At 42.0% G+C, this 27,394-nt stretch overlaps 1 protein-coding gene across 2 annotated transcripts in view; it reads right to left on the bottom strand.

Moving 5' to 3' along the window:
* Positions 1-25,349, bottom strand: part of LOC145356959 (cytoplasmic dynein 1 light intermediate chain 1-like) — a 53,844-nt gene extending 28,495 nt beyond the window's left edge. For both annotated transcript variants that reach the window (XM_080209980.1, XM_080209988.1), the window contains exons 1-4: positions 25,134-25,349; positions 24,942-25,015; positions 3,108-3,224; positions 1,624-1,854 (exon numbers count right to left, since the gene is read on the bottom strand). In XM_080209980.1, coding sequence (XP_080066106.1) covers positions 1,624-1,854; positions 3,108-3,224; positions 24,942-25,015; positions 25,134-25,273 — 562 coding nt within the window. In that variant the 5' untranslated portion in view covers positions 25,274-25,349. The remainder of the gene's footprint in view (positions 1-1,623; positions 1,855-3,107; positions 3,225-24,941; positions 25,016-25,133) is intronic.
* Between the last annotated feature and the right edge of the window lie 2,045 nt (positions 25,350-27,394).

Raw genomic sequence — 27,394 nt, 5'->3', positions numbered from 1 at the left:
TAAACAAACTTATCAGGGCTATAAATCAGGGAATATCCCGAAGATGTGTCGAGTTGACCAAATCCCTTAGAAATTCAGTTAACTTCACTGACAAGGCCATAAAGTACTAATAACTTTTGTAGGCCCCCTTTATCAATTAAAGGATGCCCACGTGAGGCTTAGTGAAAATGCTTTGTGAGGCTGATTTCAAAATAAAGACGAGGTCTGAATAAGAGAGTAGAGGACAGGCTTAAGGATGATATATTGGAGTATCCCATGAGGTATTGTGATCTCATAGATCAGGGTGGCCCAGTATTTTTTCTATTGATCAATACTTAAAGTACGTCACTTGTAACACTTTTAGTTGGATTGTGTCCAATGACTGAGCTGCAGAATTGTATAAACCAGGATGACTTTTTGTCTGGTGGAGTGGGGTCTCTGACCCATTGTGTCAAGACTCTCCCCTTGCTTGCAAGTAAGTAAAGAAAATCTGTCGGTTAAACGTGTCAGTTAATCTGTGCGTTAATGTGTGTTTGTGTTAAAGTCAAAACTTGGAAGTCAAGACTTTGACACAATCATAGCACTTATCAGCAGTAAGGAGGCTACTTTCCAAATCAGCTCAAAGTTCTAAGTCATATACTTAAGAAACATTCCAATCCAAATAAGTGACGAAGCATCATGAATTGGAAAATACTAAGCTACCGGATTCCATTCTTAAAAAAATGCAACGTTCCCCTTCTTTTCTATCCCTTACATTTTCACAAGGACACTTATCCCAACAGCCACTGTTACAACACAATGTTTTTTCCTCAAAAGCTGCCAGGTTTCAAAGGCTGTTAGAAAATGGGGAAGAAAATACCACGTCACCTTCAGGAAGTATACTTAATGCTGTTGGCTTGAAGGGTATTTGCCACATGATTATCTGATAATCATCTGAATCAAAGCAAGAACTGTTTAGTACTCTGCAAGTTATCATACTCAATATGCACATTAAATTTCTGTTCAGGAAAAACATGGATTCAAAAGTAGGTATCTAGTTTTTGTATACTTTATAGAATATAAAAGAGCTAAATTAACAATCTAATACTTTAACAATCTAATACTTTCATCCTCCTATTGAAAATATGGAAACAGAAATTGAAGGTATTGAGATACTGAGGCAATGTCAAGTATTTATACAGTAGGTATTATAAACAGGTCAGACTTCAATTCTAGGAGTTCAAGATGAGCACTCCTTGCCCAAAGTAAAACACAAAATATTGCCATTATGGTATAAAATGACATTTTCTTGCTGAACTTAATGCTGTTTGATCACAAATACCAATTCTTCTGTGTGGACATTTTGCATCAACACTGAGGACAACAGGTAAAATTCATCATGTCAGCAACTGCTAGGCTATCATTTGATCGACTTAAGGGATAAAGTCACAACCTCCCCTTCATTTCCATCAGGGCATGGTGTGGAGAAGAGGAGAATACAATTTTGCATATATTGTACATGCTTTTATGTTACTGAAGGGAATAGCAGCTTTAAATGAACATTGTATATCAAATCTAATACCGAAACCTTCTGAGCATCTATTGAAGCAGTAAGCAATTTATCACGTCATAACATTATCTACGTCCATTCATCATAGTACTTACAGCTCTGTTCCATTTCTTTCATTTCTTCTGGTGGTATTTTTAGTTTGTCAATGTGTTCTCGAACAACATTGGCCCACTTCTGTAATGAATCCATTACCATCCAAGGCCGGGACATGTCCACCACCAGCATAAGTAAAGTGTCTTTAATATTATCAGATGTAACTGCAAATTTCAGGAGGCCTTTATGGTAAGTGTCACCATCCAAGATCCAAACATTGCACCTAGTATGATCTGTTAATACAAGATCCCACATAAGGAAAATGAAACAGCGAATTAATGTACACCACTGGTCTGCATCTTCATCTAAAGTTCTTGGAACAAAGTCATATAATATTCAGGCCTGCTGAGAATTCATAGAAAACATTAGATTACTAAAAGTAAATTAATTCTGCAAATTAACAACAACTTTCAGACCATGTTTCTCTTTGTACTCAGAGATTTTCATAAGTCTTTGAGCTGATTGCACAAAATGCATTTAACTTTTAAATATAGCCATTTGCCATGCTTACATCCATCTGACATGCCTAAAATAGGAAGACCAAAGAACATGCTCAACATGTCAAGCTACAAGCTATGCTCTGTATCCACCCACCTGTGCCAATATGTGCTTATAAATAAGTAAATTATTCAGCTTTGGCAAATGGTCAGTGCACGAGGAGGAGAATCTGAGACAGCAGACTGGATGTCATAAAGATACATAAATATCTGACTAAGTATAATGTTGGATGCTTGTTTGGGAAACACCCTAATGACAGTATGTCGTACAAATGACAGAGTGAAAGCAATGGTTAGCTGTGTTACATTCTTCTCTTTACATAAGCATGTCAATCATATAACAAGGATTGGAAAAAAACTTGTGGTTTTGTTTATTTGAAGATAAGATGATATATAGTTAGAATTTACTGGGAGGCTGTCGATTGCCAACTGACGTCAATTGCTACTGCTTGTAGACTGAATGCAAGTTTTGAACTAATACATCACATCCTGCTGTGGTAGTGATGGGCAAAAGTGTAAGGTATGCCCCTTAAAGGTAAATCTACATCATGTTGTAAGCTATAGCCCGAAATTTCTTTCCAACTCCTAGTAGGCATGCTGCAATAATAGTGATGATGATGTCAAGAAGTGGCAGCCAGGGAACTTTAGGTAACAGTCATGCTGCATTATCATGTCCTGAAACTTGCAGGATAGGAAGTGGGCGAATGGTCATGTCACCAGGGTACAGCAAATTGATGAGGAACAAGACAGAGATGAGGATGGATTTCCTAGGGATTACAGATAACACTCTGGGCTGAACAGAGAAGCCACCCAAAATGCTTTGGCTCATACTGAATAGTTAAGGCAGCACCAGGACTGGCAATTCCACTGAGCTGGGCAATGACAATGCCATGGTTGACCCCACACATGCACACAGATGCACAGACACACAATACTTGCTGCAAAACTACTAAGAAAAGAAACTTTTCCAACCATGGCATGGCACTCACCATCAATGTCTTCATCATGAACATCAAGGTACAAAAACTCCATTCCTCTCCCTTTCTTGTAGTCCTCGACACCTTGTAATTTTGCTATTAAAGTGGTTTTACCAGATCCATCTTCTCCTGGAAATACAGGAGGGGGTGGAAATAACATTAGCATGTTATCTGAACATCTGCAGAAATTAAATGACACCAGAAACTAACTAAAGGACTTATAACACATTGACTCTCATATCTTGTTTCACCAATTCAGAAAAAAGTTATTTTCACACCACAAGAGCATTGAACAATTCTCTCTTCTCTGGTCGTGAAAATACTTTTTTAATTCTATTTTTCCAATTTTAAAATAGATTTTAAAAAATCAAATCACCGTGATAAACTTGAGCTCACTAAAAAAAATTAACCCAGAATTGGCTTTCTGTGGCACATTTTATTTTGTAGAACCTCGAAGCAATTCTGCAAAAACAGCTACAGACCCTGGGTGCATCATATATGGTATTGCATACAATGCTAGTGGTTTCTGTAACAGTTAGCACAACTGCATCTTTTCTCATCTTGGATGTAGGCCTATTCAGATCAGCAAGCCACTTCACCGGCTTGTACACGTGAGCTAAAGTACTCAGTTGTAAACAGCAAATATGACCATCTCAGGTTCTGGCAGGAGTTTTATTTGAGGGGGGGGGGGGGGGGGGGGGGCTATCCATAGAAAAACATTTTCTGGTCCCTATGGCTTTATCAATTGTGACACCAGTTCTTTTACATTGTTAGTTTGTTATGACAATGTCAATGTCATATAATTCTTCCGGGATTATTCCCAAAATCAATTTGAGCACTCTGCCAGCCTCTAATCTTGCTAAGCAAGTTGAAATTGAATTATTAGTTAACTTGCTCTCATTCTAAAACTATACTTTTAAAAAATTAATTTGTAGGACATGGGTGTCACTGGCTGGCCCACATTTATTGTCCATCCCTAGTTGCCATAGAGAAGCTGATGGTGAGCTGCCTTCTTGAATCGCTGAAGTTCATGTGCTGTGGACTGACCCACAATGCCGTCAGGGAGGACTTCCAGGACTTTGTCCCAGCGACTGTGAAGGGACGGTGATACATTTCCAAGTCAGGACAGTGAGTGGCTTGGAGGGGAACTTGTAAGTGGTGTTCCGTGTAACTGTTACCCTTGTCTTTTTAGATGGAAGTGGTCGTGGGTTTGGAAGGTGCTAAGGATCTTTGGAGAATTGCTGCAGTGCATCTTGTAGATTGTACACACTGCTGCTATGGAGCATCAGCATTGGAGGGAGTGAATGTTTGTAGATGTGGTGCCATTCAAGTGGGTTGCTTTGTCCTGGATGGTGTCGAGCTTCTTGGGTGCTGCTGGAGTTGCACCCATCCAGACAAGTGGAGAGTATTCCATCACACTCCTGAATATGGGTAGTCAGGAGGTGAGTTACCCGCTGCAATATTCCTAGCATCTGACTTGCTCTTGTAGCCACTGTGGATATGTTTTCTAGAAAAGGACACTTGGAAATATGTTGTGTTTTCCAGACTGTGCATAATTCACACACAAAAAGTAATATGGCAGTAGATACCACCAAAAGCAAATCCAATCAATTGTGGTTTCAAAAGGCACCTGATTATTAGACATGAATAGCCCCTACACCAAATGTCAGAGTTCTTACTAAAGCTCAAATGTTGGTAAGTTTTGATCAGCTTTGATCTAGTCTTAAATCCTCATCAGATCTTGAAAGCTGAATTCAAAACAGATCAATACACATAGCAGGAAAGCAGCTGTAAAACAGAAAAGCTCTGCTTGGAAACTGGAAAGGACATGCCAGCACTTCACATTACGCTCGGAGCTCCTTCCAAATTTGAACATATTTAAATTAGTAAGAAAAAATGATGGAAAATCTCAGCAGGTCTGGTATCATCTGTAAGGAGAAAGAAGAGCTGACTTTGAGTCCAGATGACCCTTTGTCAAAGGGAGGAGATTTTCCAGCATTTTCTCTTTTGGTTTCAGATTCCAGTATCCGCAGTAATTTGTTTTTATGCTTGTATCTAAATTGGTTTTGTTGACAAGATGCTGAAATATACTGGATTGATAAAATCAATAATACCCAGATAAAGAACTGATTTCATAGAAAATACTCAAATGCACAAAAAATCCCTGAACTGAACTCAAGTTTGCTTCGTCATTCAATAAGATCATGGCTGATCTGATTGAAATTCCCATCCACTCCTGATAACTTTACACCCCCTTGCATACCATAAAATAATTAAAATGGCTGAAGCATCAGAAAAGGTATTTACCAATTCAAAGAAACGTTAACAAAACTCTGATGATTAAACATGATAGTCCAATTTCCGCAAGATATCAGAAAAAAACGTTTGTATAAAAACATCAGATAGAAGGCCAGCAAGCTGTAATAGTTTAGTTGCTTCTTCCAAAATTACTTTAACACACCAAATTTCTTTCCATCATTTCCATTAAAGATTATGTAGTTTTTAGCATATACTATTTATTAAAAATGTTTTTAAAATCTTCTTATTGTTCCCATCGTAAATCAATAATCACCCTTTATCTTTTTCAAAGTTCACAACTGTTTTTTCTATGACTTCACTCTTCACTAGTTTGTCTTTTTTGCATTGAACTATAAAAGTTTTGTAACTAACATGCAGTCTGAACACCAACCAACTCTCAGCATGGTTCCAAACACAATTGTTTTTGTAAAATTCCTACAAGTTCTTCAAGAACAAAATGCGGGTGTCAAACCCTACATTACGCATACAATTCCGCAATCATTTCATCCTTCTCCTGGTCCCACTAGAGTCCACTCGCTCTTGTTCAATTTCCAGTCCTGCCCCTCACATTAGGTACCACTGTCACAATCATTCTTGATCCAATACCACTTCTTGCTACCACTTACTGAAGGTTTGACTCCCAGCCAGAAATCCATCTTCAACCTTCCCTGAACCAAGGGAATCTTGGAAATTTAAAACCAATGCAGTGACTGTCTCACCAGCCACTTCAGCCAAGGATGATACAGGGGGACACCATGATTTAGTGGTAATGTCACTGGACTAGTAATCCAAAGGCTCAGATCTCTAAGAACATGGTTCAAATCCTGCCATTGCAGCTGGTGGAATTTAAGTTATTAAAATCTGGAATTGAAAACCTAATTGCAGTAACGATTTTTGTAAATACCCTTCTGGTTCATTAATTCCCTTTAGAGAAGAAAATTTGCTGTCCTCACCTGTCTAGCTGATATGTGACTCCAGATGCACAACAACGTGGTTGGAGAACCTAGACTGAAAAGGCACTCAGTTCAAATGCAAGTATGGATGGGCAAAAAGTGCTGACCTTGCCAATCATACCCACATACCATGAGAAAATACAAAAAAAACTATTGGAATAAGTTGTTTGCTTGTGCAGAGTGCGCTGATATGCTACATATTTCCACAGAAGTTGGATTAGTTTTTGCTTGGAGCAGATATCATGGTTAATAAAAGTTAGATGGAATTAATGTAAGTCAGTCAATATGGCCTTCTGGATGACTTTTAATTGCTGTATGATGCTGGGGAGAAATTTTCCCACCTCAAAATTAATTTAAAAAATTGTTTCTTTGCCTCAGCATGGAAATTACAGTTGTTCTTGTGAATTATCATGTTTAAGGCACTGTGTTAGGTGTGCCCAATGGAGTAGCTTATCTTCTCTTGTCCATTACCTTTTGTGTCATTTGCAGTAATATTTCTAGGTGTGTTGCACCATGTTCAAGCTTGGATAGAACACTCCTCCATGGTGAAACAGCCTGTCAACGCCAACCAAGTGAATGCGAGGAAATATATTTGGATTTCATGAGAGGGGGATGCTGATATCTCCAGAATTGTGATTATCTTCAAGACAGGATGGGTTAAAAGTCGAGAAATAAAACCTATTTTCTAAGAAAGGCACCTTGGTGTTCAAAAAAAGCTTTGTAAAGCTGCCTTAGTTTTACTTGATGATCAGAAGGAATTTGAACACAGAATATTTAGAATATTTCACTAGCATCAATAGTATATTAGGCATAATGGTCAGAAAATGCCTTTTTGTTCAAGTTTACAGCATCCCAGATATCTGGGCACAATTTTACAGAAGGAGTAGAGTTAGATTCAGGATTATGCAATCCAAATGATTAACTTCCTGGAAATCTGGAGTAGTGAGTGCAGTACTGGTCTTCTTATTTAAGGAAACATGTAAATGTGTTGAAGCAGTTCAGAGGAGGTCTACTAGACTAATACCAAAATGGTGGGTTGTCTTATGAAGAAAGATTGGAGAGATGAGTTTGTATCCATTAGGATTTGATCAAAACCTTTATGATTCTGAGAAGTACTGACAGGGAAGATGTGCAGTGGATGCTTCCTGTTGCTGAAGAGAATTTTCTCTCTCTGGAACGCTCTTTCCTAAAAGACTGTGGAAGCAGAATCTTTGAATATTTATTAAGGCAGAGCTAAATTGATCCTTGGTGAACAAAGGGGTGAAAGCAGGAATGTGGGGCTGAGGTTTCAATCAGATAAACCATGATTTTATTCAATGATGGAGCAGGCTTGAGGAGCTGAGTGGCCCATTCCTGCTCCTAATTTCTACGCAACTAACTTAAAATACAAGCAAGCAGCTAGTCTTATATTGTCTATATCACACGTATTGACTTCCAGCTCAAGTGATTATACACTTTAAAACAAGTCCATTAGTAAATTTGGTTACTGTTTAATTCCTGGGATTTGAGGTAACTTTGATCAACAGAACCCCTTACAGTATTCTCCAAAGGTCCCCAGCATCACACACGCCAACCTTCAGCTAATTCAACGCACACCGATACGTTCAAGAAATGGCAACGGAAAGCACCTGATATAGCAAGGCCATGTGTCCTGATAACATCTTGGCCGCAGTGTTGGAACATTTGTATTTCAGCACAAGCTGTGCCCCAAACCAAACCAATCCAGTAGAAAGAACAACACTGTCATCAACCTAACGTGGAAAATTGTGCACAGGAAGCAGAAAAGATCGAATCTGAACCGTTACCATCAAGTTTATTCTCAAGAAGCAGTCAAGGGAAGGAAGGTGCTGTCGACAGGGTCATCACGTGGCACTCATCAGTAACCTGTTCACGGATCTTTGGCTTGGGTTCTGCTAGCACCACCCGGCTCCTGAGCCAATTACAGCCTTCCAACATGGACAGAAGAGCTGAACTGCAGAAGTGAGGTGGGAGTGATCATCCTTGAAATCAAAGCAGCATTTGACCAAGTGTGGCATCAAGCAGCCCTAATTAAATTGAAGTCAATGGAAATCAGGGGGAAAACTCTGCAATTATTGGAGTAAAAGCTGTTGTGGTTGTTGGAGGTCAATTGCCTTCAGCTGCTTCATTAACAACCTTCCTTCTATCATAATTATATATTTATGATATGGACGATGGAACTAAATGTATTATCCCCAAATTTGCAGGTGATACAAATTTGGGTGGGAGGGTGAGGAGGATGCAGAGATGCTTCAGTGTGATTTGGATAGGCTGTGAGTGGGCAGATGCACAGTAGATGCAGTACCACGTAGATAAATATGAGGTAATCCACTTCAGTAGCAAAAATAGGAAAGCAGGTTATTACTTGAACAGGTGAAAATTGAGAGATGTGTATATTCAGCAAGATCTCGGTTTCCCCATGCATCAGTTGCTGAAAGTTAGCATGTAGATACAACAGGCAGTAAATAAGGCAAATGGTATGTTGGTCTGCATAGGAAGAGGATTTCAGTATAAAAATGGGGATATTTTACTACAATTGTACAAGGATGGGTGAGGTCACATCTGAAATAGTGTGCACAGTTTTGGTGACTTTACCTAAGGAACAATGTTCTTGCTATGGAAAGAGTGAAGCAAAGGTTTATCAGGCTGTTTCCTGAGATAATAGGTCTGTCATGAGGAGAGTGATCAAGAAGGCAAATGGAATGTTGGCCTTTATAGCGAGGGGGATAGAATATAAAAGCAGGGAGGTCTTGCTGCAACTGTACAGGGTACTGGTGAGGCTGCAGCTGGAGTAGCAGGTTTGGTCACTGCACTTGCGGAAGGATACATTGGCCTAGGAGGGAGTGCAGAGAAGGTTCACTAGGCTAATACCAGAGATGAGGGGGTTAGCCTATGAAGAGAGGCTGAATAGACTGGGTCTGTACTCGTTAGGGTTTTTGGGGGGGGGGGGGGGAAATCTTATAGAGACATATACGATAATGACGGGGATAGGTAGCGTACAGGTAGAGAGTGTTTCCTGCTTAGAAAGGATAGCAGGACTAGAGGGCACAGCCTCAAGATAAGGGGGGGGCGGTTTAGATCAGAGTTGAGGAGGAACTTCTTCACTCAAAGGGTGGTGAATCTCTGGAATTCTCTGCCCATTGAAGTGGTGGAGGCTACCTCACTGAATATATTTAAGTCACAGGTAGATAGGTTTCTGATAGACAGGGGAATTAAGAGTTATGGGGAGAAAGCAGGAAAGTGGAACTGATCCACTTCAGATCAGCCATGATCTTATTGAATGACGGGGCAGGCTCGAAGGGCTAGATGGCCTACTCCTGCTCCTATTTCTTATGTTCTTGTGAGAAACTAAATCAGTTATGATTATATTCATTGGAGTTTAGAAGAATGAGAGGGGATCTCAGAAACTCAGAACAATCCAACAGGGTAGACAAGCTAGATTCAGAATGTTCCCGATTGTGGGAGAGTCCACAACTAAGAACAACGAGAACAAAGAAAATTACAGCTCAGGAACAGACCCTTCGGCCCTCCAAGCCTGCACCAACAACGTTGCCCAACTTAACTAAAACCCCCTATCCTTCCAGGGTCCATATCCCTCCATTCCCATCCTATTCATATATTTGTCAAGATGCCCCTTAAAAGTCACTACCATATTCGCTTCCACTACCTCCCCCATCAGCGAGTTCCAGGCAACCACCACCCTCTATGTAAAAAAACTTGCCTCGTACATCTCCTTTAAACCTTGCCCCCTTGTAATTGACTCTTCCACCATGGGAAGAAACTTCCAGTATGGCCCTGCCCCTAGTTGGGCTATCTACATACTTTTTCAAGAAGCCCTTCTGGATGCTCCTTATAAACTCTGCCCCATCCACACCTCTAGCACTAAGTGAGTCCCAGTCAATATAGGGAAAGTTAAAATCTCCCACTACGACAACCCTGTTACTTTTACACCTTGCCCAAATCTGGCTACATATCTGTTCCTCTATCTTCTTCTGGCAGTTGGGCGGCCTACAGTAAACTCCCAGCATTGTGACTACACCCTTCCGATTCCTGAGCTCTACCCATATTGCCTCGCTGTATGAGCCCTCAGAGGTGTCCTCCCGCAGTACAGCTGTGATATTCTCCTTAACCAGTAGTGCAACTCTCTCACCCCTTTCACACCCCTCTCTATCCTGCCTGAAATATCTGTATCCTGGAATGTTAAGCTGCCAATCCTGTCCTTCCCTTAACCAAGTCTCTGTAACGGCAACATCATATTTCCTAGTAACAATCCAAGCTCTAAGTTCATCTACCTTACCTGTTAACATGTCTTGCATTGAAACAAATGCACTTCTGTCCAATAGACCTTCTTTGATTGGCAACCACACCCTGTCTGCTGAGTCTTACTGGTCCTACTCTCTGGTTCCCCTTCAGTTAATTCACCTTTGCTGCTGCCAAACTAGTTTAAATCTTCCTGTGACACTAGCAAACCTCCCGGCCACAATATTTATGCCCTTTCAGTTTAGGTGCAACCCATCCTTCTTGTACATTGGGGTCTCTTCCAGAGCAGGTGGAACAATGGTCCAGATATCTGAAACCCTCTCTCCCACACCAGCTGTTTAGCCATGTGCTGAGCTATCTTCCTATTCCTAGCCTCACCAGCATGTGGCACAGGGAGTAATTCTGACTTTACAACTCTGGAGGTCCTGCTTTTTAACTTTCTACCTAACTCCCTAAACTGCTGCTGCAGGACCTCATCATTCTTCCTACCCATGTGGTTAGTACCAGTATATACCACAACCTCTGGTTGTTCATTCTGTCCCTTCAGAATGCTTTCTGCCCATTCAGAGACATCCTGGACCTTGGCACCAGGGAGGCAACATACCATCCTGGAGACTCACATCCACAAAAGCACCTATCCACAACCTTAACTATACATCCCCTATAACTATTGCTCTAGTGCTCTTTGCCAGAGCCAGCCGTAGTGCCACTGCTTTGGCTGCTGCTGATATTATTGATGGCCCTTCCCAAACAGTATCCAAAATGGTACACTTGTTAGAGAGGGGGATGACCACAGGGGATTCCTGCACTGACTGCCTGCCCTTTCTAGTAGTTATTCATCTATCTACCTGCACCTTGGGTGTGACCACATCTTTAAACTCCTATTTATGACTCGACGGGTCACAGTTTGAGGATAAGGGATAAACCTTTTAGGACTGAGGTGAGGAGAAATTTCTTCACTCAGAGTGGTGAATGTGTGGAATTCATTAGCACAGAACGTAGTTGAGGCCAACATGTGTGATATCAAGAAGGAATCAGATACAGCTCTTTGGGCTAAAGGGATTGAGGGAGGGGGTGGCAATGGGGCGGGGGGGGGGGGGTGAGTGCCAGGTAACGACCATCTCCAACAAGAGGAAATCTAACCGGCACCCAATGACAACAACAAGATAACTACCACAGAACCCCCATTATCATCTTTGGGATGGTTACGATTGGCTGGAAACTCAACTGGATCATAACATTTTGGCTGTGCAAATAATTCAGAGGTATTCTACAGCAAAAAATTCATCTCCCGATTCCCCCAAATCTACAAGGTTGCGTGACGAAGTACTCTCCACTCGCCTGGATGAATGCAGCTCCAACAACACTCAAGAAACTCAACACAATCCAGGATAGCACAGCCTGCTTGTTTGGCATGCAATCAACTATCTTAAATATTACTCCCTCCATCATGAGCAGAGTTCGGAACTCGTATACACTATCTGCAGGATGTATCACAGCAACTCATCAAGGCTTCTTCCAAATTTCTGACCTCTATCATCTACACCAAGTGCAAGGGAAAACCACCACTTTCAAGTTTTCCTCCACGTCATGCACCACTCCAACTTGGAATTATAATTGCCAATTTTTCAATGTTGCACTGTGGGTACAGTTTAAGATAGCGACTCACCACCACCTTCACAAAGGCAACTGGGGATGGAAAATAAATATTGGCCATGCCAGCAATATACATACCCCAACTTTCAAGCTGGAAAGATTACTGTACTTGAATCTGAGACTGAATGAAAGGTTTGAAATTCAATATCTCAAATTGTCTACTTTTAAAAAAGTATCAAAAGTATGCATAAGCAAAAAATGAACTTGGGTGGTGAAAACAATCTTCAGTTCTAAATAAAATGTAGAAGAGCTATGTATTTTTCTCTAATATTTAGTTCCTTCTTTTCACATTGTCTATTTCTTGAATCGATTGAGATTTCATCCAGTTCAGTGTGAACGAATTATTAAATAAGGAACCAAAAGAAAAAATAAAAATTTTTTTGGAACGAGTGTTATAGTGGACGAATCTATGAAACCTTCAGCATGCTATCTAGTTAAAGGTGAAAGTCAATGAAGTAATAGTTTTAATCAAGTCGTCTGAGATAGTAGTCAGGCACCATTTCAACTTCTTGTTACAGCTCTGGTCATAAGTCATTTCCATAACATTATTGTGCTTAAGTTTACAGAGGCAAGAATCATATCCACAAAGAGAAAGCATTCAAACTATCAAGGCTGCAAGTTGAGAATTCTAATTTTAGAGTATGAAGGAAATTAAACAGGATTAAAAAACATTGCCAGGAGTACCATCAAAACGCTCAAAATAAATGGGATCAACATGTAACTGCATCTGCTACTTAGGGGAATGGGGCACGATGGAGGATGGGTATATTGGATCGAAATCAAAATGGGAAGGACTTAGTGCAAAATGGTTCCTCTCAATCGCTTAAAAACAATTCTTACAATTCAGGAAGTTACAAAAAGGGAAGTTGGCATACAGTGCTACAGCCAAAGAGAAGTAATCTTTCAAGCATTAGTCAGTCCTGATATGAACTGCATTTACATACGCACAAATGGTTTGTCCTATATGATACAATAACCACAACATAAATACAAAGATCATACAAAGAAAATATAGCTGCTGCAAGATTTTGATTCAAGAAGCACCAGCTGTTCTTTTTAATTCCACTTGGGCACAGAAGTGATCAGCTAATTAGGCAGCATTCCAAAATCTGTTCGCGTTCTGCTGTAAAATAAATCAATCCAAGGATGGATGTTTTACAATTATGATAATTTCCTAAATAATCTGTCAAAGCTGAATGTCATTTGGATACTATTTTAATATATCATATTGTTTTCCACTTAATGTGACTCAACTGTTTAAAAAAATACCTATGCTGATTTAGATCCTCAGATGATAACTGACTTGCATTGTTGAACATCCCGTGTGTGTGTGTGTGTGTGTGTGTGTGTGTGTGTGTGTGTGTGTGTGGGGCCCAGTCAGGCTGTAAACCTATTCTATAGCAAACTACCAACATGGTCAAAACTTCATAAGGAGACAGTGGCGGAGTAATGTCATTGGACCAGTCATCCAGATGCCCATGCTAATACTCTAAGGGCATGGATCCCAATCTAATCAAGATTAAATTTAAGTAATAAATCTGAAGAGTGAAGCTAATCTTGATAATTGTGCAACAAGGCTCTCACTGATTCTAGTAAAAATCCATTTTGTTCACAAGTGCCTCTCAAGGAAGGAAATTCTTATCTTTACCTGGTCTGCCCTACTCGAATCCAAACCCACAATAATGCAGCAGATTCTTAACTGCCCCTGAAATGACCAAACAAGACACTCAAATTGCTTCCATCAGTGAGACCAGGAGCGAATTGGCTAAATTCAAGACAGAAGTCATACATGGAAGTCTGCAAGCTGCACTGTTAACTGTTATTTTGTGATCAACTAATTATTTTGAAACTTTCATTGTGAGAAAAATTAAAAATTTTATTTTCATTAAAGGTCAGCATTCCATTTTAAATGGGGATCCCAGTGATGCATTATTATGCAGGCTGCCTTCTCATTCTTGCCCCTTGCCTGAGGTTAAATCTCCCCTCAAAGGGAAGAGCAGGCTATGGTGATCTGGAACTACGGCAACTTTACTTTTTATCATTCTAACATTAGTAATGGACAGCTTGCTCATGAATCTTTCCAATTCTGCTAGTGTAATCTTTCAACTACTAACAACATTTTCCCAGAATCTAACATATTTAATCTTTGGTCTATTCCAAATCTTAGACATTCTTTAAATTGGTTTGGACTTTCATAGATTAAATACAAGCTTCTGACTGGTTGAAGTCTTTTGCAACAGCTGTTGACTAGGAAAACAATCTGATCAGACAGGCCAATACTTGGCAATATCACCTAGGAAGCAATACGTTAAGAGTTACTCACAGCTACAAAACCAACAGATACATGCAAAGTAGGATTTAGTACAATTTAGTTGAATGTATGTTTACGGTATGTTATTTAAAACAGGTCTTCCTCACCAAGTTACTTTAATTAATCATTGTAATTATTAATCAATTTTCTGGGTCGAGAAAGCTTATGTACATACATGGACATGCAGTCTGATTTGCTATTTAGGTTTATTCGCATCAGTGGTATACGGAAAATACATTTTGAAGGACATTACCGAGGAAGTTGAAGGCATGGCCAGCGATGGTAGACCAATTAAAATTGGGGAAGCTCAAGAGGCCTGAATTAGAAAAACTCAGATATAACAAAGGGATTGTGGAGCAGGAGAGGATTACAGAGAGGAAGGTGTTAAAGCCATGGAGGGATTTGAAAATTGGGACGAGAATTTGAAAATCAGTTGTTTCACCAGCAGCCAATATGGGTTAGTGATCACAATTGTTGGCTGAACAAGATTTGGTGTGAGTTAGGAAACGGGCAGCATAATTTTGGTTGCCCTCAAGTTGATAGCGGGCAGAAGGAAGCCAGCCAGGAATGTATTAGAATAGTTAAGTCTAGAGGTAACAAAGACATGTATGTGTTTCAGCAGCAGACAAGGCGACGTGAACAAAGTTGGGTGTTGCTACTGAGGTGGAAATAGGTGGTCTGAATGATTGGCACAAGTATGAAGTTTGAAGCTGATCTCGAGGTCAACCATGATGTCAGGGTTCCAAAAAGACTGGTTTGGTTTGACTATCGTCAGATGCAATCAGTAACTAGGGAACAGAATCTGGAGTGGCACCTAGACAAGCGGCTTCAGTCTTCCCAATATTTAATTGGACACAATTTCTGCTCATTGCTGGATCTTGGAAAAACCATCTGATAATTTTGCAACAATGGAGTCATCAAGAGAGGCTGTGATGAGGGTTTCATCAGCATACATGTGAAAATCATCACCATGCTTTCAGATGATGTCAACATATAGATGAAAGATGGGAAGGTGTCAAGCTTAGGTCCTTGGAAATGCCAGAGATAATGATATGGGAATGAGGAATGAAGCCATTGCAAGTGGCCAAGAATAGATAGATAATAATGGAACCAGGTTGGTCTGCGCTTGCCTAATTGGACAAGATTGAAGAAACGCTGGAGGAGAATGGTGCAGTCAATTTATCACAGGCCACAGACAACTTATAATTATACAGCACCTTTCATGTAATAATAAATGCAATGCACTTCACAGGAGCATTATAAAACAAGTATGACACTGAGCCACATAAGGAGACATTAGGTCAGTTTGCCAAATATTGGTCAAAGAAATAGGCTTTAAGAAGTTTTGAAGGAAAGCAAGCTAAAGAGGTGGAGCATTTTAAGGACAGAACTCGAGAGCTTGGATTCTCAGCAACTGAGAACCAATTGTGGAACAAGGGCCCCAGAAATAGAGAAGCACAACGTGAGGTCATCCATTTTGGTAGGAATAACAGCAAAGTGGACTTTCATTTAAATGATAACAAATTGCAGCATGCTGCTGTGCAATGGGACCTGGGTGTCCTTGTGCAAGAATCACAAGGAATTGGTTTCCAAGTGCAGCAGTTAATTAAGGTGGCAAATGGAATTTTGTCCTTCATTGCTAGAAGGACGGAGTTTATAAACAGTGAGGTTGTGCTGCAGCTGTATAAGGTGCCGGTGAGGCCACACCTGGAGTACTGCATACAGTTTTGGTCTCCTTACTCAAGAAAGATATACTGGCACTAGAGGGGGTGCAGAGGAGATTCACTAGGTTGATTCCAGAGTTGAGAGGTTGGCTTATGAGGAGAGACAGAGTAAACTGATGCTATACTTGTTGGAATTCAGAAGAATGAGGGTAGATCTTATAGAAAGATACAAGTTTATGAAGGAAATAGATAAGATAGAAACAGGGAAATTGTTTCCACTGACAGGTGAAACTAGAACTAGGGGGCATGGCGTCAAAATAAGGGGGAGCAGGTTTAGGACTGAGTTGAGGAGGAACGTCTTCACACAAAGGGTTGTGAATCTGTGGAATTCCCTGCCCAGTGAAGAAGTTGAGGCTGCCTCATTTAATGCTTTTAAGGCAAGAATAGATAAATTTTTGAACAGTAAAGGAATTAAGGGTTATGGTGAGCCAGCAGGTAAGTGGAGCTGAGTCCACAAAAAAAAAACAGCCATGATCTTATTGAATGGCAGAGCAGGCTTGATGGGCCAAATGGCCTACTCCTGCTCCTAGTTCTTATGTTCTTATATCTTGGAGAGGTGTGGAATTGAAGGAGAACAGGGAGATGAGGGCAAATCTATGGAAGATTTGAAAAATAGAACGAGAATTTAAAAATCAAGGCATTGCTTTATCAGGTGCCAATGTGGATCAACGAGCACAGGGTTGATAGGAGTACAAAACCTGCTGCAAGTTAAGACATGGGCAACAAATTTTGGATGACCTCAAGTTTACAGAGGACACACTGTAGGAGACCAACCAGGAGTGCATTCGGATAGTCAGGTCTAGAGATAACAAAGACATGGATGACAGTTTCAACAGCAAATGGGGTGACACAGGGACTATGTCAAGTGATATTATGGAGAAGGCACCTCCTGAGAGATAGCATAAAGTTCTCATCAGGATCAAATGTGACTCCAATGCTGTGACCAGACAGACTTAATCTAAGCTTTTTTTTGCCAGGAGAGGGACGGAGTTGGTAATGGAAACAAAACAATGTTTTCAATCTTTCCAATATTTAGTTGGAGGAAATAGAACATAGAACATAACAGCGCAGAACAGGCCCTTCGGCCCACAATGTTGCGCCGACCAATTAAGAAAAAAAGCAATGACCCTCTAACCTAAACCAATCCCTTTCCATCCATAAACCTATCCACGGACCTCTTAAACGCCTCCAAACTAGGCTCATCTACAACTGCAGCAGGCAGGGCATTCCATTCCCTCACCACCCTCTGGGTAAAGAACCTACCTCTGACATCTGTCCTATAACTACCACCCCTTAATTTAGAGCTATGTCCCCTCGTGCTAGCTTTCTCCATCCGAGGAAAAAGGCTATCACTGTCCACCCTATCTAAACCTCTAATCATCTTGTATGTTTCAATAAGGTCTCCCCTTAGCCGCCTTCTTTCTAAAAAAACAACCTCAAATCCCTCAGTCTCTCCTCATAGGACCTTCCCTCCATACCAGGCAACACCCTGGTAAACCTCCTCTGCACCCTCTTCCAATGCCTCCACATCCTTCCTATAATGTGGGGACCAGAACTGTACACAATACTCCAAGTGCGGCCGCACCAGAGTTTTGTACAGTTGCAACATGACGTTGCGGCTCCTAAATTCAATCCCCCTGCCAATAAACGCCAAGACACCGTATGCCTTCCTAACAACCTTATCGACTTGATTTCCAACTTTCAGGGATCTATGCACATATATACCTAGATCCCTCTGTTCGTCAACACTATTCAGAGTCCTACCGTTAGCCCTATACTCTACACATCTGTTATTCCTGCCAAAGTGAATTACCTCACACTTTTCCGCATTAAACTCTAGGGGCATTAAATAGGGGCAGCATGGTAGCACAGTGGTTAGCACTGCTGCTTCACAGCTCCAAGATCCTGGGTTCGATTCCTGGCTTGGGTCAGTGTGTGTGGAGCTTGCACATTCTCCTCGTGTCTGCGTGGGTTTCCTCCGGGTACTCCGGTTTCCTCCCACAGTCCAAAAATGTGCGGGTTAGGTTGATTGGCCATGCCGAGAAATTGCTCCTTAGTGTCTAGGGATGCGTAGGTTAGAGGGATTAGTGGGTATAATATGTAGGGACATGGGGATAGGGCCTGGGTGGGATTGTGTTCGGTGCAGACTCAATGGGCCGAAGGGCCTCTTTCTGCACTGTAGGGTTCTATGATTCTATGAAATTTCTGTTCATTTCATGCTGGATATCATAAGTTGCTAGATAATTTGGCTTCAGTGGAAGAGTTAAAAGAAGAAGTGGAGAGTTAGATATAGTTCATATGCATACTCGTGCAGTGCGTTCAGATGATGTCACCAAGGACATGCAGATAAAATGGGACAGGTCAAGGAATAGTTTACCTTTATCACTGTCACATGATCTCACTTGGCTTCTTTGATAAGAGCTGATTCCATACTATTGGTGGGCAGAAACTTGTTTAAGGTATTCAAACATGTATTCTGGGAAAGATGGGAGTTTATTAGGAATGTAACAAATGTCAAGGGCGCAGGGAATGGAAAGCGAGGTTGGAGATCAGGTAGTAGTTTTAAAGGGCTTTTCTTTTTGAAGATAAGATAGCAACAGATGTAAAGGAAAGGGACAGCAGATTTAGAGAGGGACAACTCTAGAAGGGTGAGAACTGTTAACAATTATCCCCTAACATGAGGAAGGGAAACTAGATGGTGAGAAGTTTTGACTAAAGATTTTCCATACTATTTTTAGTATTACTCAAAGCAGTTTCCACACCATAACAATGCTGGAGATAATAAACAAGCAAATTCAATGGTAGAATTATTTCTTTTCTGGACCATAGTATAGTCCAGGAAACATGCTGTATGCCTTGGACCAAGCAAAGTAATAGAGAGGAAATTATCTTAAATGCCTAAATTCATTTCCCAAATGAACATTTAGAGTCAAAGAGGTTTACAGCACAGAAACAGGTCCTTTGGCCCAACTTGTCCGTGCCACCCTTTTTAAAGAATTGACTAAGCTAGCCCCAATTGCCAGCGTTTGGCCCATATTCTTCGATAGTCATTTTATCCATGTAATGGTCTAAACACTTAAAAAGACAAAATCGTACCCGCCTTTACTACTGCCTCTGGCAGCTAGTTCCAGACATTCACCACCCTCTGTTTGAAAAAAATTGCCCCTCTGGACCCTTTTGTATCTTTCCCCTCTCACCTTAAACCTATAGTTTTAGACTCCCCTACATTTGGGAAAAGATATTGACTATCTAGCTAATCTATGCCCCTAATTTTTTTTATAGACCTCTAAGTTCACTCCTAAGCCTCCCATGCTCCAGAGAAAAAAGTCCCAATCAATCCAGCCTCTCCTTATAACTCAAACCAACAAAACCCAATAGCATCCTAGTAAACTGAGTTTAGGAGTTGGAGATAATGCTGCAACTGTATAAGGCCCTGGTCAGACCCCCACTTGGAGTACTGTGCTCAGTTCTGGTCACCTCATTACAGGAAGGATGCGGAAGCCATTGAAAGGGTGCAGAGGAGATTTACAAGGATGTTACCTGGACTGGGAGGCATGCCTTATGAGGATAGGTTGAGAGAGCGCTATCTTTTCTCCTTAGAGAGACAAAGGACGAGAGGGGACCTGACAGAGGCGTGTAAGATGAGAGGTATTGATCTGGTGGACTCCCAGAGCCTTTTCCGCAGGGCTGAAATAGCTACCGCAAGATGACACAGGTTTAAGGTGCTGGGGAGTAGGTATAGAGGAGATGTCAGGGATACGTTTTTCCACTCAGAGGGTGGTGGATGAGTGGAATCAGCTGCCGTCGGTGGTGGAGACAAATTCGTTAGGGTCTTTTAAGAGACTTCTGGATGAGTACATGGGACTTAATGGGATTGAGGGTTACACATAAGACTAGTAGGTAGAGATGAGATCGGCACAACTTGTGGGCTGAAAAGCCTGTTTGTGCTGTAGTTTTTCTAAAATTCTAAATCTTTTCTGCAGTTTAATATCCTTTCTATAATAGGGTGACCAGAATTGCACACACTATTCCAAGTGTGGCCTTACCAATATCTTATACAGCCTCAACAAGACCTCCCAACCCCTGTATTCAATGTCTGACCAATGAAACCAAACGTGCCAAATGCCACCTTCACTACTCTGTCCACCTGTGACTCCTCTTGGATGAGCTATTGACCTGTACCCGTTGATCCCTTTGTTCTATAACTCTCCCCAATGCCCTAACATTAACTCATATCCTGCCCTGATCCAGATGACCAAAATGCATCACCTCACATTTATCTAAATTAAACTCCATCTGCTATTTGTCAGCCCACTGGCCCAATTGATCAAGATCCCATTGCAATCCTAGATAACCTTCTTCACTATCCACTATGCTACCAATCTTGATGTCATGTGCAAACACGCTGGCTAAATTCTCATCCAAATCATTAATATAAATGACAAATAACAGTGGACCCAACACTGATCCCTGAGGCACACTGCTGGTCACAGGCCTCCACTTTGAAAAACAACCCTCTGCGACCACTCCTTGGTTTCTGTCAAGCCAATTTTGTATCTATTTGGCTACCTCGTTCTGGATCCTGTGAGATTTAACCTTATGCAACAACCTACCATGCGGTACCCTGTCAAAGGCCTTGCTAAAGTCCATGTAGACATCAACTACACTGCCCTCATCTCCCTTCTTGGTTACCTCTTCAAAAAACTCAATCAAATTTGAGACACATGATTTTCCATATATAAAGCCATGCTGACTGTCTCTAATCAGTCCATGCCTCTCTGAATGCATGTAGATCCTCTCTCAGAATACCTCCCAACAACTAACACACTACAATTTCATGACTCAAAACCTGCTAATTTACTGTGTGCGCACTTATTGTGACAGTACTAAGCAAAACGTACTTGGAACAAGTTTTTGATGTGAAAAATGGATGGATTGCCCAAATCTGAAGTAAACATAGGATTAACTGTTGGCACGTGAGCATGTCAAATGCAAGTAGGGGGTCCCATAATCAAAGTTTTCAACAATAAAGATCCGAGGGATCATTATGTCAATATGATAGCTCAACATTCAACTACCACAACATCTACACGACACAAAAATAAAAAAATCTTCTTTTAAAAATAAAACAGCATCAGAATGAGACCTAAGTAAATTTACTGAGAGATAAGGCACTTTATGAAAATATCAATCTTGATACAAATACAATTCCTGCTCACCAAGTTGTATGCATCTTTTAAGCGTTATTCTTTCATGCAATCTGGGTGTCGCTAGCAAGGTGTAGAGATGCCAGTGTTGGACTGGGGTAAACACAGTAAGAAGTCTCACAACATCAGGTTAAAGTCCAACAGGTTTATTTGGTAGTAAACGCCGCTAGCTTTTGGAACGCTGCTCCTTCGTAGGGTTACTTCGTCAGACTTTAACCTGGTGTTGTGAGACTTCTTCCTGTGTCGCTAGCAAGGCCAGCATTTGTGTGCCATCCCTAATTGCCTATGAACTGAGTGGCTTCCATGGTCATTTCAGAGGCCAGTTAAAAGCCAACCACATTGCTCTGTGACTGGATTCACACACAGGCCAGATCAGGTTAAAGACACCAGATTTCCTTTCCTAAAGGACACTAATGGGCATAAAGGCTAGCCAAATGGGCTTTTACAACAATCAATCATATTATAGTGACTATTTCTATAGCTAGCTTTACAATTCCAGATTTATTAATTGAATTTAAATTCTGCCAGCTACCAGTTTGAACCCCTTTTCATTGAGTATTAATTATTAATGCAGTGAAATTACCACTAAGCCATTGTATGCCCCCACCTCCCTGTCCTTTAAAAATTATATAACATAGTAACATGTACTTCAGAAGTATCTCAGTTTCTGTGATTAATTACTGCCACTGTACTTTGGGCCCTGTACAATTCATTCAAATTATTTGGTACAGATCCTTGTATTAGGCCATCTCATTCAATCTAAACAATGTATGTGGTATCACAGTGGGAAGAGGTCATGTGGCCAATCTTGTTTCAAACAGGTGGAAAAGAGCTCCATTAAATCTACCCATAGCCAGTCTATCCAATCTTTCCTCATTGCTAAATTTCTCCATTCCTGGTAACACCCTCAAATATTTTCAATGCTCTTAAGGTCACCACAACAGAGTGACCAGAACTGTAAGCAGTGCTGCAGTTGCAGCCTGACCAGGATTTTATAAATGCTAGTATAAACTCCCCACTCTAAAGTATCCCATATGCTTTCATGACCATCTTATCTACCTGTCTTGAGGGATCTCTACACACACTGCCCCTTTCCTTCACATTTCTCAGAATTCTACCATTTATTGCATATCCCCATCTTAGTTCTCCTCCCCAAATATATCACTCAGTTCACCAGATTCTCCATTTGCCATTTTCTGCACATCTGATATCTTCCTGGAGTCTATAGCTTTCTTCCTCATTATCAACCACACCAATTTTCGTCATTCTCTTTATGTTTGTCTAAATTATTGTTCTGCACTACAAATAGCAAAAACCACAATACTGAGCCATGCGGAACCCCACTCAAAACACATTTGGCAATAACCCTTTGTTCTTGCCTCCTGTGAACAGTTTTGGTCCTCTTATCCAAGGAAAGATATACCGACACTGGAGACAGTCCAGAGGTTTATTAGGTTGATCCCTGATATGGTAGGATTTTATTATGAGGGGTTGTTTAAGGCCTGTACTCATTAGAGTAAACTTGGCCTTTTCCCAATTTAAAAGCCAACCAAGAGAATATTTATATATTTCTTGATAATTACTATAAATATAACTGAATTGTGATCACAACTACTAAAATGCTCCCTCACTGATGCCCCTTTCACTTGCCTAGATTCATTCCTTAAAACTCAGTCCAGTACTGGTCCATCTTTTGTTAAGCTTACTAAGTACTAGCTGATAAAAAGCTCCCTGGAATACATGTCAAGAATTCTGCATTTTCTGTATTTTTACATTGAATTTAGCTAATTAATGTTAAGGTAGCTGAAAATCCCAATTACAAATGCAAACTCATACATACTCAGCAAAAATGGCTAAACCCTATTCATTCACTCTAGCGATCTTTCATCGTGCAACAAGGTCGTATTCCTCCTCAACAGCAAGGTAACAATGCATAATGTCTGTAGAATGGATTACAATTACGTAGAGGAGGTTGTTCTCAGAGAAGGCTAAGAGGAGATTTTGATGGAGGTGGTTTGAATCATGGAGTTTTGAAAAAATAAATGCTTCCAATGGCTGAATGGTTGGTGATCAGACTGAGTAAGAACTCGTAGTGATCCAGAGAAAGGTTGGGAATGGGGTTACATAAACCCTTAGGTGTAGGCACAATGAACCAAATGGCCTCCTCCTTTGGCGTACTGTTGTATGATGGCAGTACAGTGAGACAGTGGTTAGCACTGCTGCCTCAGCTCCAGGAACCTGGGTTTGATTCCCGACTTGGGTCACTGTGTGGAGTTTGCACATTGGAAAATTCGTACAGACAAAGATGTGAGAGTTAGGTGGATTGGCTGTGCTAAATTGCTCCTTAATGTCCCAGCATGTGTAGGTTAGAGGGATTAGCAGGGTAAATATGTGAGGTTACAGGGACAGAGCCAAGATGGGATTGTTGTAGGTGCAGACTAGATGGGCTGAATGACCTTCATCTGCTTCTATGACTTTTAGTTCTGGCCTTTCCAATCTTAATAGGTCGCAGCTTCACAAAACAATTTGAATAGATGGTCTTTTGTCCGATTCCCATTTTGCGTAATAGCATTTATTTTTTCACCACACCACACACAAGCTTGGAAGACTTCATACAAAGAGCAGTTACAAGTAGGTCGAAAACAACTCATTCCAAATATTTTGATCCAGGCCAGTTCAAACAATAACACTTATTGACTTTAAAAATCATAAGACTAGTAAACACGTACACCAAAATATAAAACAAACCGTTATGCTTTATCGTATGAAGTCCTTCTTTGGCGATGGGATGGAGAAAACAAAACCGCAGACAGTGCCACAAGAGAGCAGGAAAACAAAGTGGAAGGTGCCTGGGGCCGGCGCTTAGCCCATCTGCCCGGTTTCCCATGGCAACGCCAGGCCCGGAGGCGGCAGGCTCGCTTCAGAACGGCCGCAGAGTGAGGGAGGAGAGGCCCCGGGCAGCCGCTCGCAACTCCCCCCCCCCGCCCCAACCCCCTCTGAGAGAAAGAGGGAGGAAGGCAGGGAGGCGAGGTCAGTCCCCGAGGAACCGGCGACTCCGGGCACAGCATCAGGCTTTTGTGAAAGGAGCACGACCGCCATTCCGGAGGGAGGGTCGGGCCTGGTTCCCCCTCCCCGTGGGGAATGGGGGAGGGTAAATGGCTCCACTCCCAAGGGAAGGGGGGGGGGGGGAAGGAGTTGGGAGTTGGGCTTGGCTCCCTCCCTCCCTCCCTCCCTCCCTCCATGAGGGGGGTTTGGAAGCTGGGCTCAGCCCTCCGGGGAGGAAGGGGGGGGAGCAGAAGGGGGTGAGTTGGACTCGCCCCCCCCCCCCCCGGGGAGGGGACACCGCCGACAAAAGGGCTGAGAGGAGCTGAATAATGAGCCATGGCGGCCGCTGCCGGGGAGGAAATGTCTGGACTCACCGGTCACCAGCACAGCTTTACCGGACGGCAGCTTGGAGCGGGAGCGGGTGGACACCTCACTCAGGATGGACGACCTGTTAAAGAGAAGAGACGGTCAGTACAGCTGGGCTGGGCCGGGCTGGGCTGGGCCGGGAGCGCCGGCTCGGCAGGCCGGGGATCCGACAGGCCGAGGCACCGCCGCCCTTCACTTACCACAGGTTGTTCTCCTCTTCATCCTCCTCGTCTCCGGCCGCCTGCCGCCGCTCACCCTCCCCGCCGCTCGGACACTTGCTGTGCGCCGCCGGCAAGTGAGCGGTCCGTCTCCGGGACTTGCTGGCCTCGATCGGCGCCATCTTCACCCCCCACACACAACACTCAACACACACACACACACTGAGAGAAAGGGAGAGCCGGCAGACAGGGCGGGAGGAGCGGCGGGGAGGAGCCGGGAGACAGGGCGGGAGGAACGGCGGGGAGGAGCCGGGAGACAGGGCGGCTCAGGGGTGGGGTAAAGATGGTAGAATGGGGGAGCGAGCGCTCTGGTACCCGGGATGTCTAATAAAGGGGAAAAGTTTGGGTTAAAGGGACGGGCAGCATGTTCTGACAAAGGTGTGGACAGCCAAACCTTTGTCTCTGTCAACTGTCTGGGCGCACACTGGCCACTGAAAGTTTAAATCTTGGTACAGCTACTTGCCGATCCTGGCTTGTGCTTAGGGTTTGGATTCATCGGTCAGCGAGACAAGAGCACTAAAATCCGTCCTTTTCCAAACCCCCAGGTCCAAACACTCCCAATGGAGCAAATCAGCAGATTGGAAACGTGCTCAGCAACAGAGTTATTTCAGTTTTCATTCTCAGGGCTCAGAATCCATCCGGCTTTGGGACTTTGGACAATGATTTTTATCAGAAATGAAGTGTCAAAGGGGCAAAAGAAGAGGAGGACTGTTAGTTGGTCAATGCCATCTTGCGCATTTCTTGTAATGTCACTTGGCTGCATCAGAAGATGGTTGGTTTTAAACCCACGTTAGAGCTTGAGCACATCATGCAAATTGGTAGTTGAATGGAGAGACTGGAAGGAGTGATGTGTGATCGGAGATGCCACCTTTTGGACGACAGAGTAAATGAGATCCCGTCTATATTGTGAAGATTTGTTTAGTTGTAATGTATCCTTCACTGGACATTTCATCACATGGCTGTTTGTGTGACCTAATTGTGTGCAAGTTGGTTGCTATATTTGCCTGCAAAACGACAAACACTGCATTGAAAAATACGTTTTGATTAAAAACGGTTGGGATTTTTTCTTTAAAGGGCAGTTGCAATTTCGTTGAATTAATATTCTTATAAAACTTCTTGAGAATAGTGCAGTGCGTTGGAAATGGCACCAGCGACATTAGGCAACACAAGAAATGCGCAAGGTGAGAACAAGGGTGCAAGATTGTGGGGACATTTGCAAACGCCCCTTCAAGTTTAGTGATGGTGCTATAAATGACAAAGCCATAATGATATTTGGCTCCAACTGTTGATCTCGATGATAGGAAAGTATCAGCTTTTATGTAAATTATAAGTAATAAAATGATGGATGCAGCTGCTACACTCTAGGTAGTACAGATTTGAAAATGCAGGATGCTCCTGCAGCCTGAAACTGATCAGTACGTTCTAATCGATACAGTATCCTAATAAGAAAATCGTTTAACTCTGCAAAGTAAGGCAAATGCTTAGGTTAATCGATTAGAACTTGTGGCTTCAAAATGATGCAAATCCAGCTTAACAGAACAGTACCATGTGCCTAACATTTAAAAAAGGCACGATAGTACTGTTGCCTCACAGCTCCAGAGACCTGGGTTTGTTCGATTCTAGGATTGGGTCACTGTCTGTGTGGAGTTTGCACATTCTCCCCATGTCTGCATGGGTTTCATCCAGGTGCTCAAATTTCCTTCCACAGTCCAAAGATGTGCGGGTTAGGTGCATTGGCCATGCTAAATTGCCCCTTCTTGCTTGGGATGTGTAAGTTAGAGGGATTAGTTGGGTAAATATGTGGAGTTATGGGGATAAAGCTAGGTGAGATTGTTGTCGGTGCAGACTCAATGGGCCAAATGGCCTCCTTCTGCACTGTAGGAATTCTATGATCCAAAGGACAAGAGCACTGCCGTGTGAGTTTGTGTGAGTAACTATTTATAGTGTCAACTGTACTCGGTTGGCCTGAGGCTCGTGGTTTCAAATCCTGCTCCAGAAACAAGTTCAAAAATCTATAATGATGCTTAAGTACTGCATCTTGGTTGAGAGGTTAAACCACCTGCACTGTCAGGTTTATGTGAAAGATCCAGCTGTGGCATTAGTTCAGAAAAGAGCAAGCAAGGTATTCCCAGTGCTCTGGCCAATGTTTATCCCTCAGCCAACATAACTAAAAGACAGAATTAGCTAGTTATTATCACATTGCTGTATATGGGAGATTGTTGTGCACAAATTGGCTGCTATGT

This window comes from Carcharhinus amblyrhynchos, chromosome 2 (genome assembly GCF_965287045.1).
Source record: "Carcharhinus amblyrhynchos chromosome 2, sCarAmb.v2.hapA, whole genome shotgun sequence".
In the NCBI taxonomy this organism is placed as follows: Eukaryota; Metazoa; Chordata; class Chondrichthyes; order Carcharhiniformes; family Carcharhinidae; genus Carcharhinus; species Carcharhinus amblyrhynchos.
Note: the sequence above shows the minus strand (reverse complement) of the source record. Positions and strands in the feature narration are given on the sequence as shown.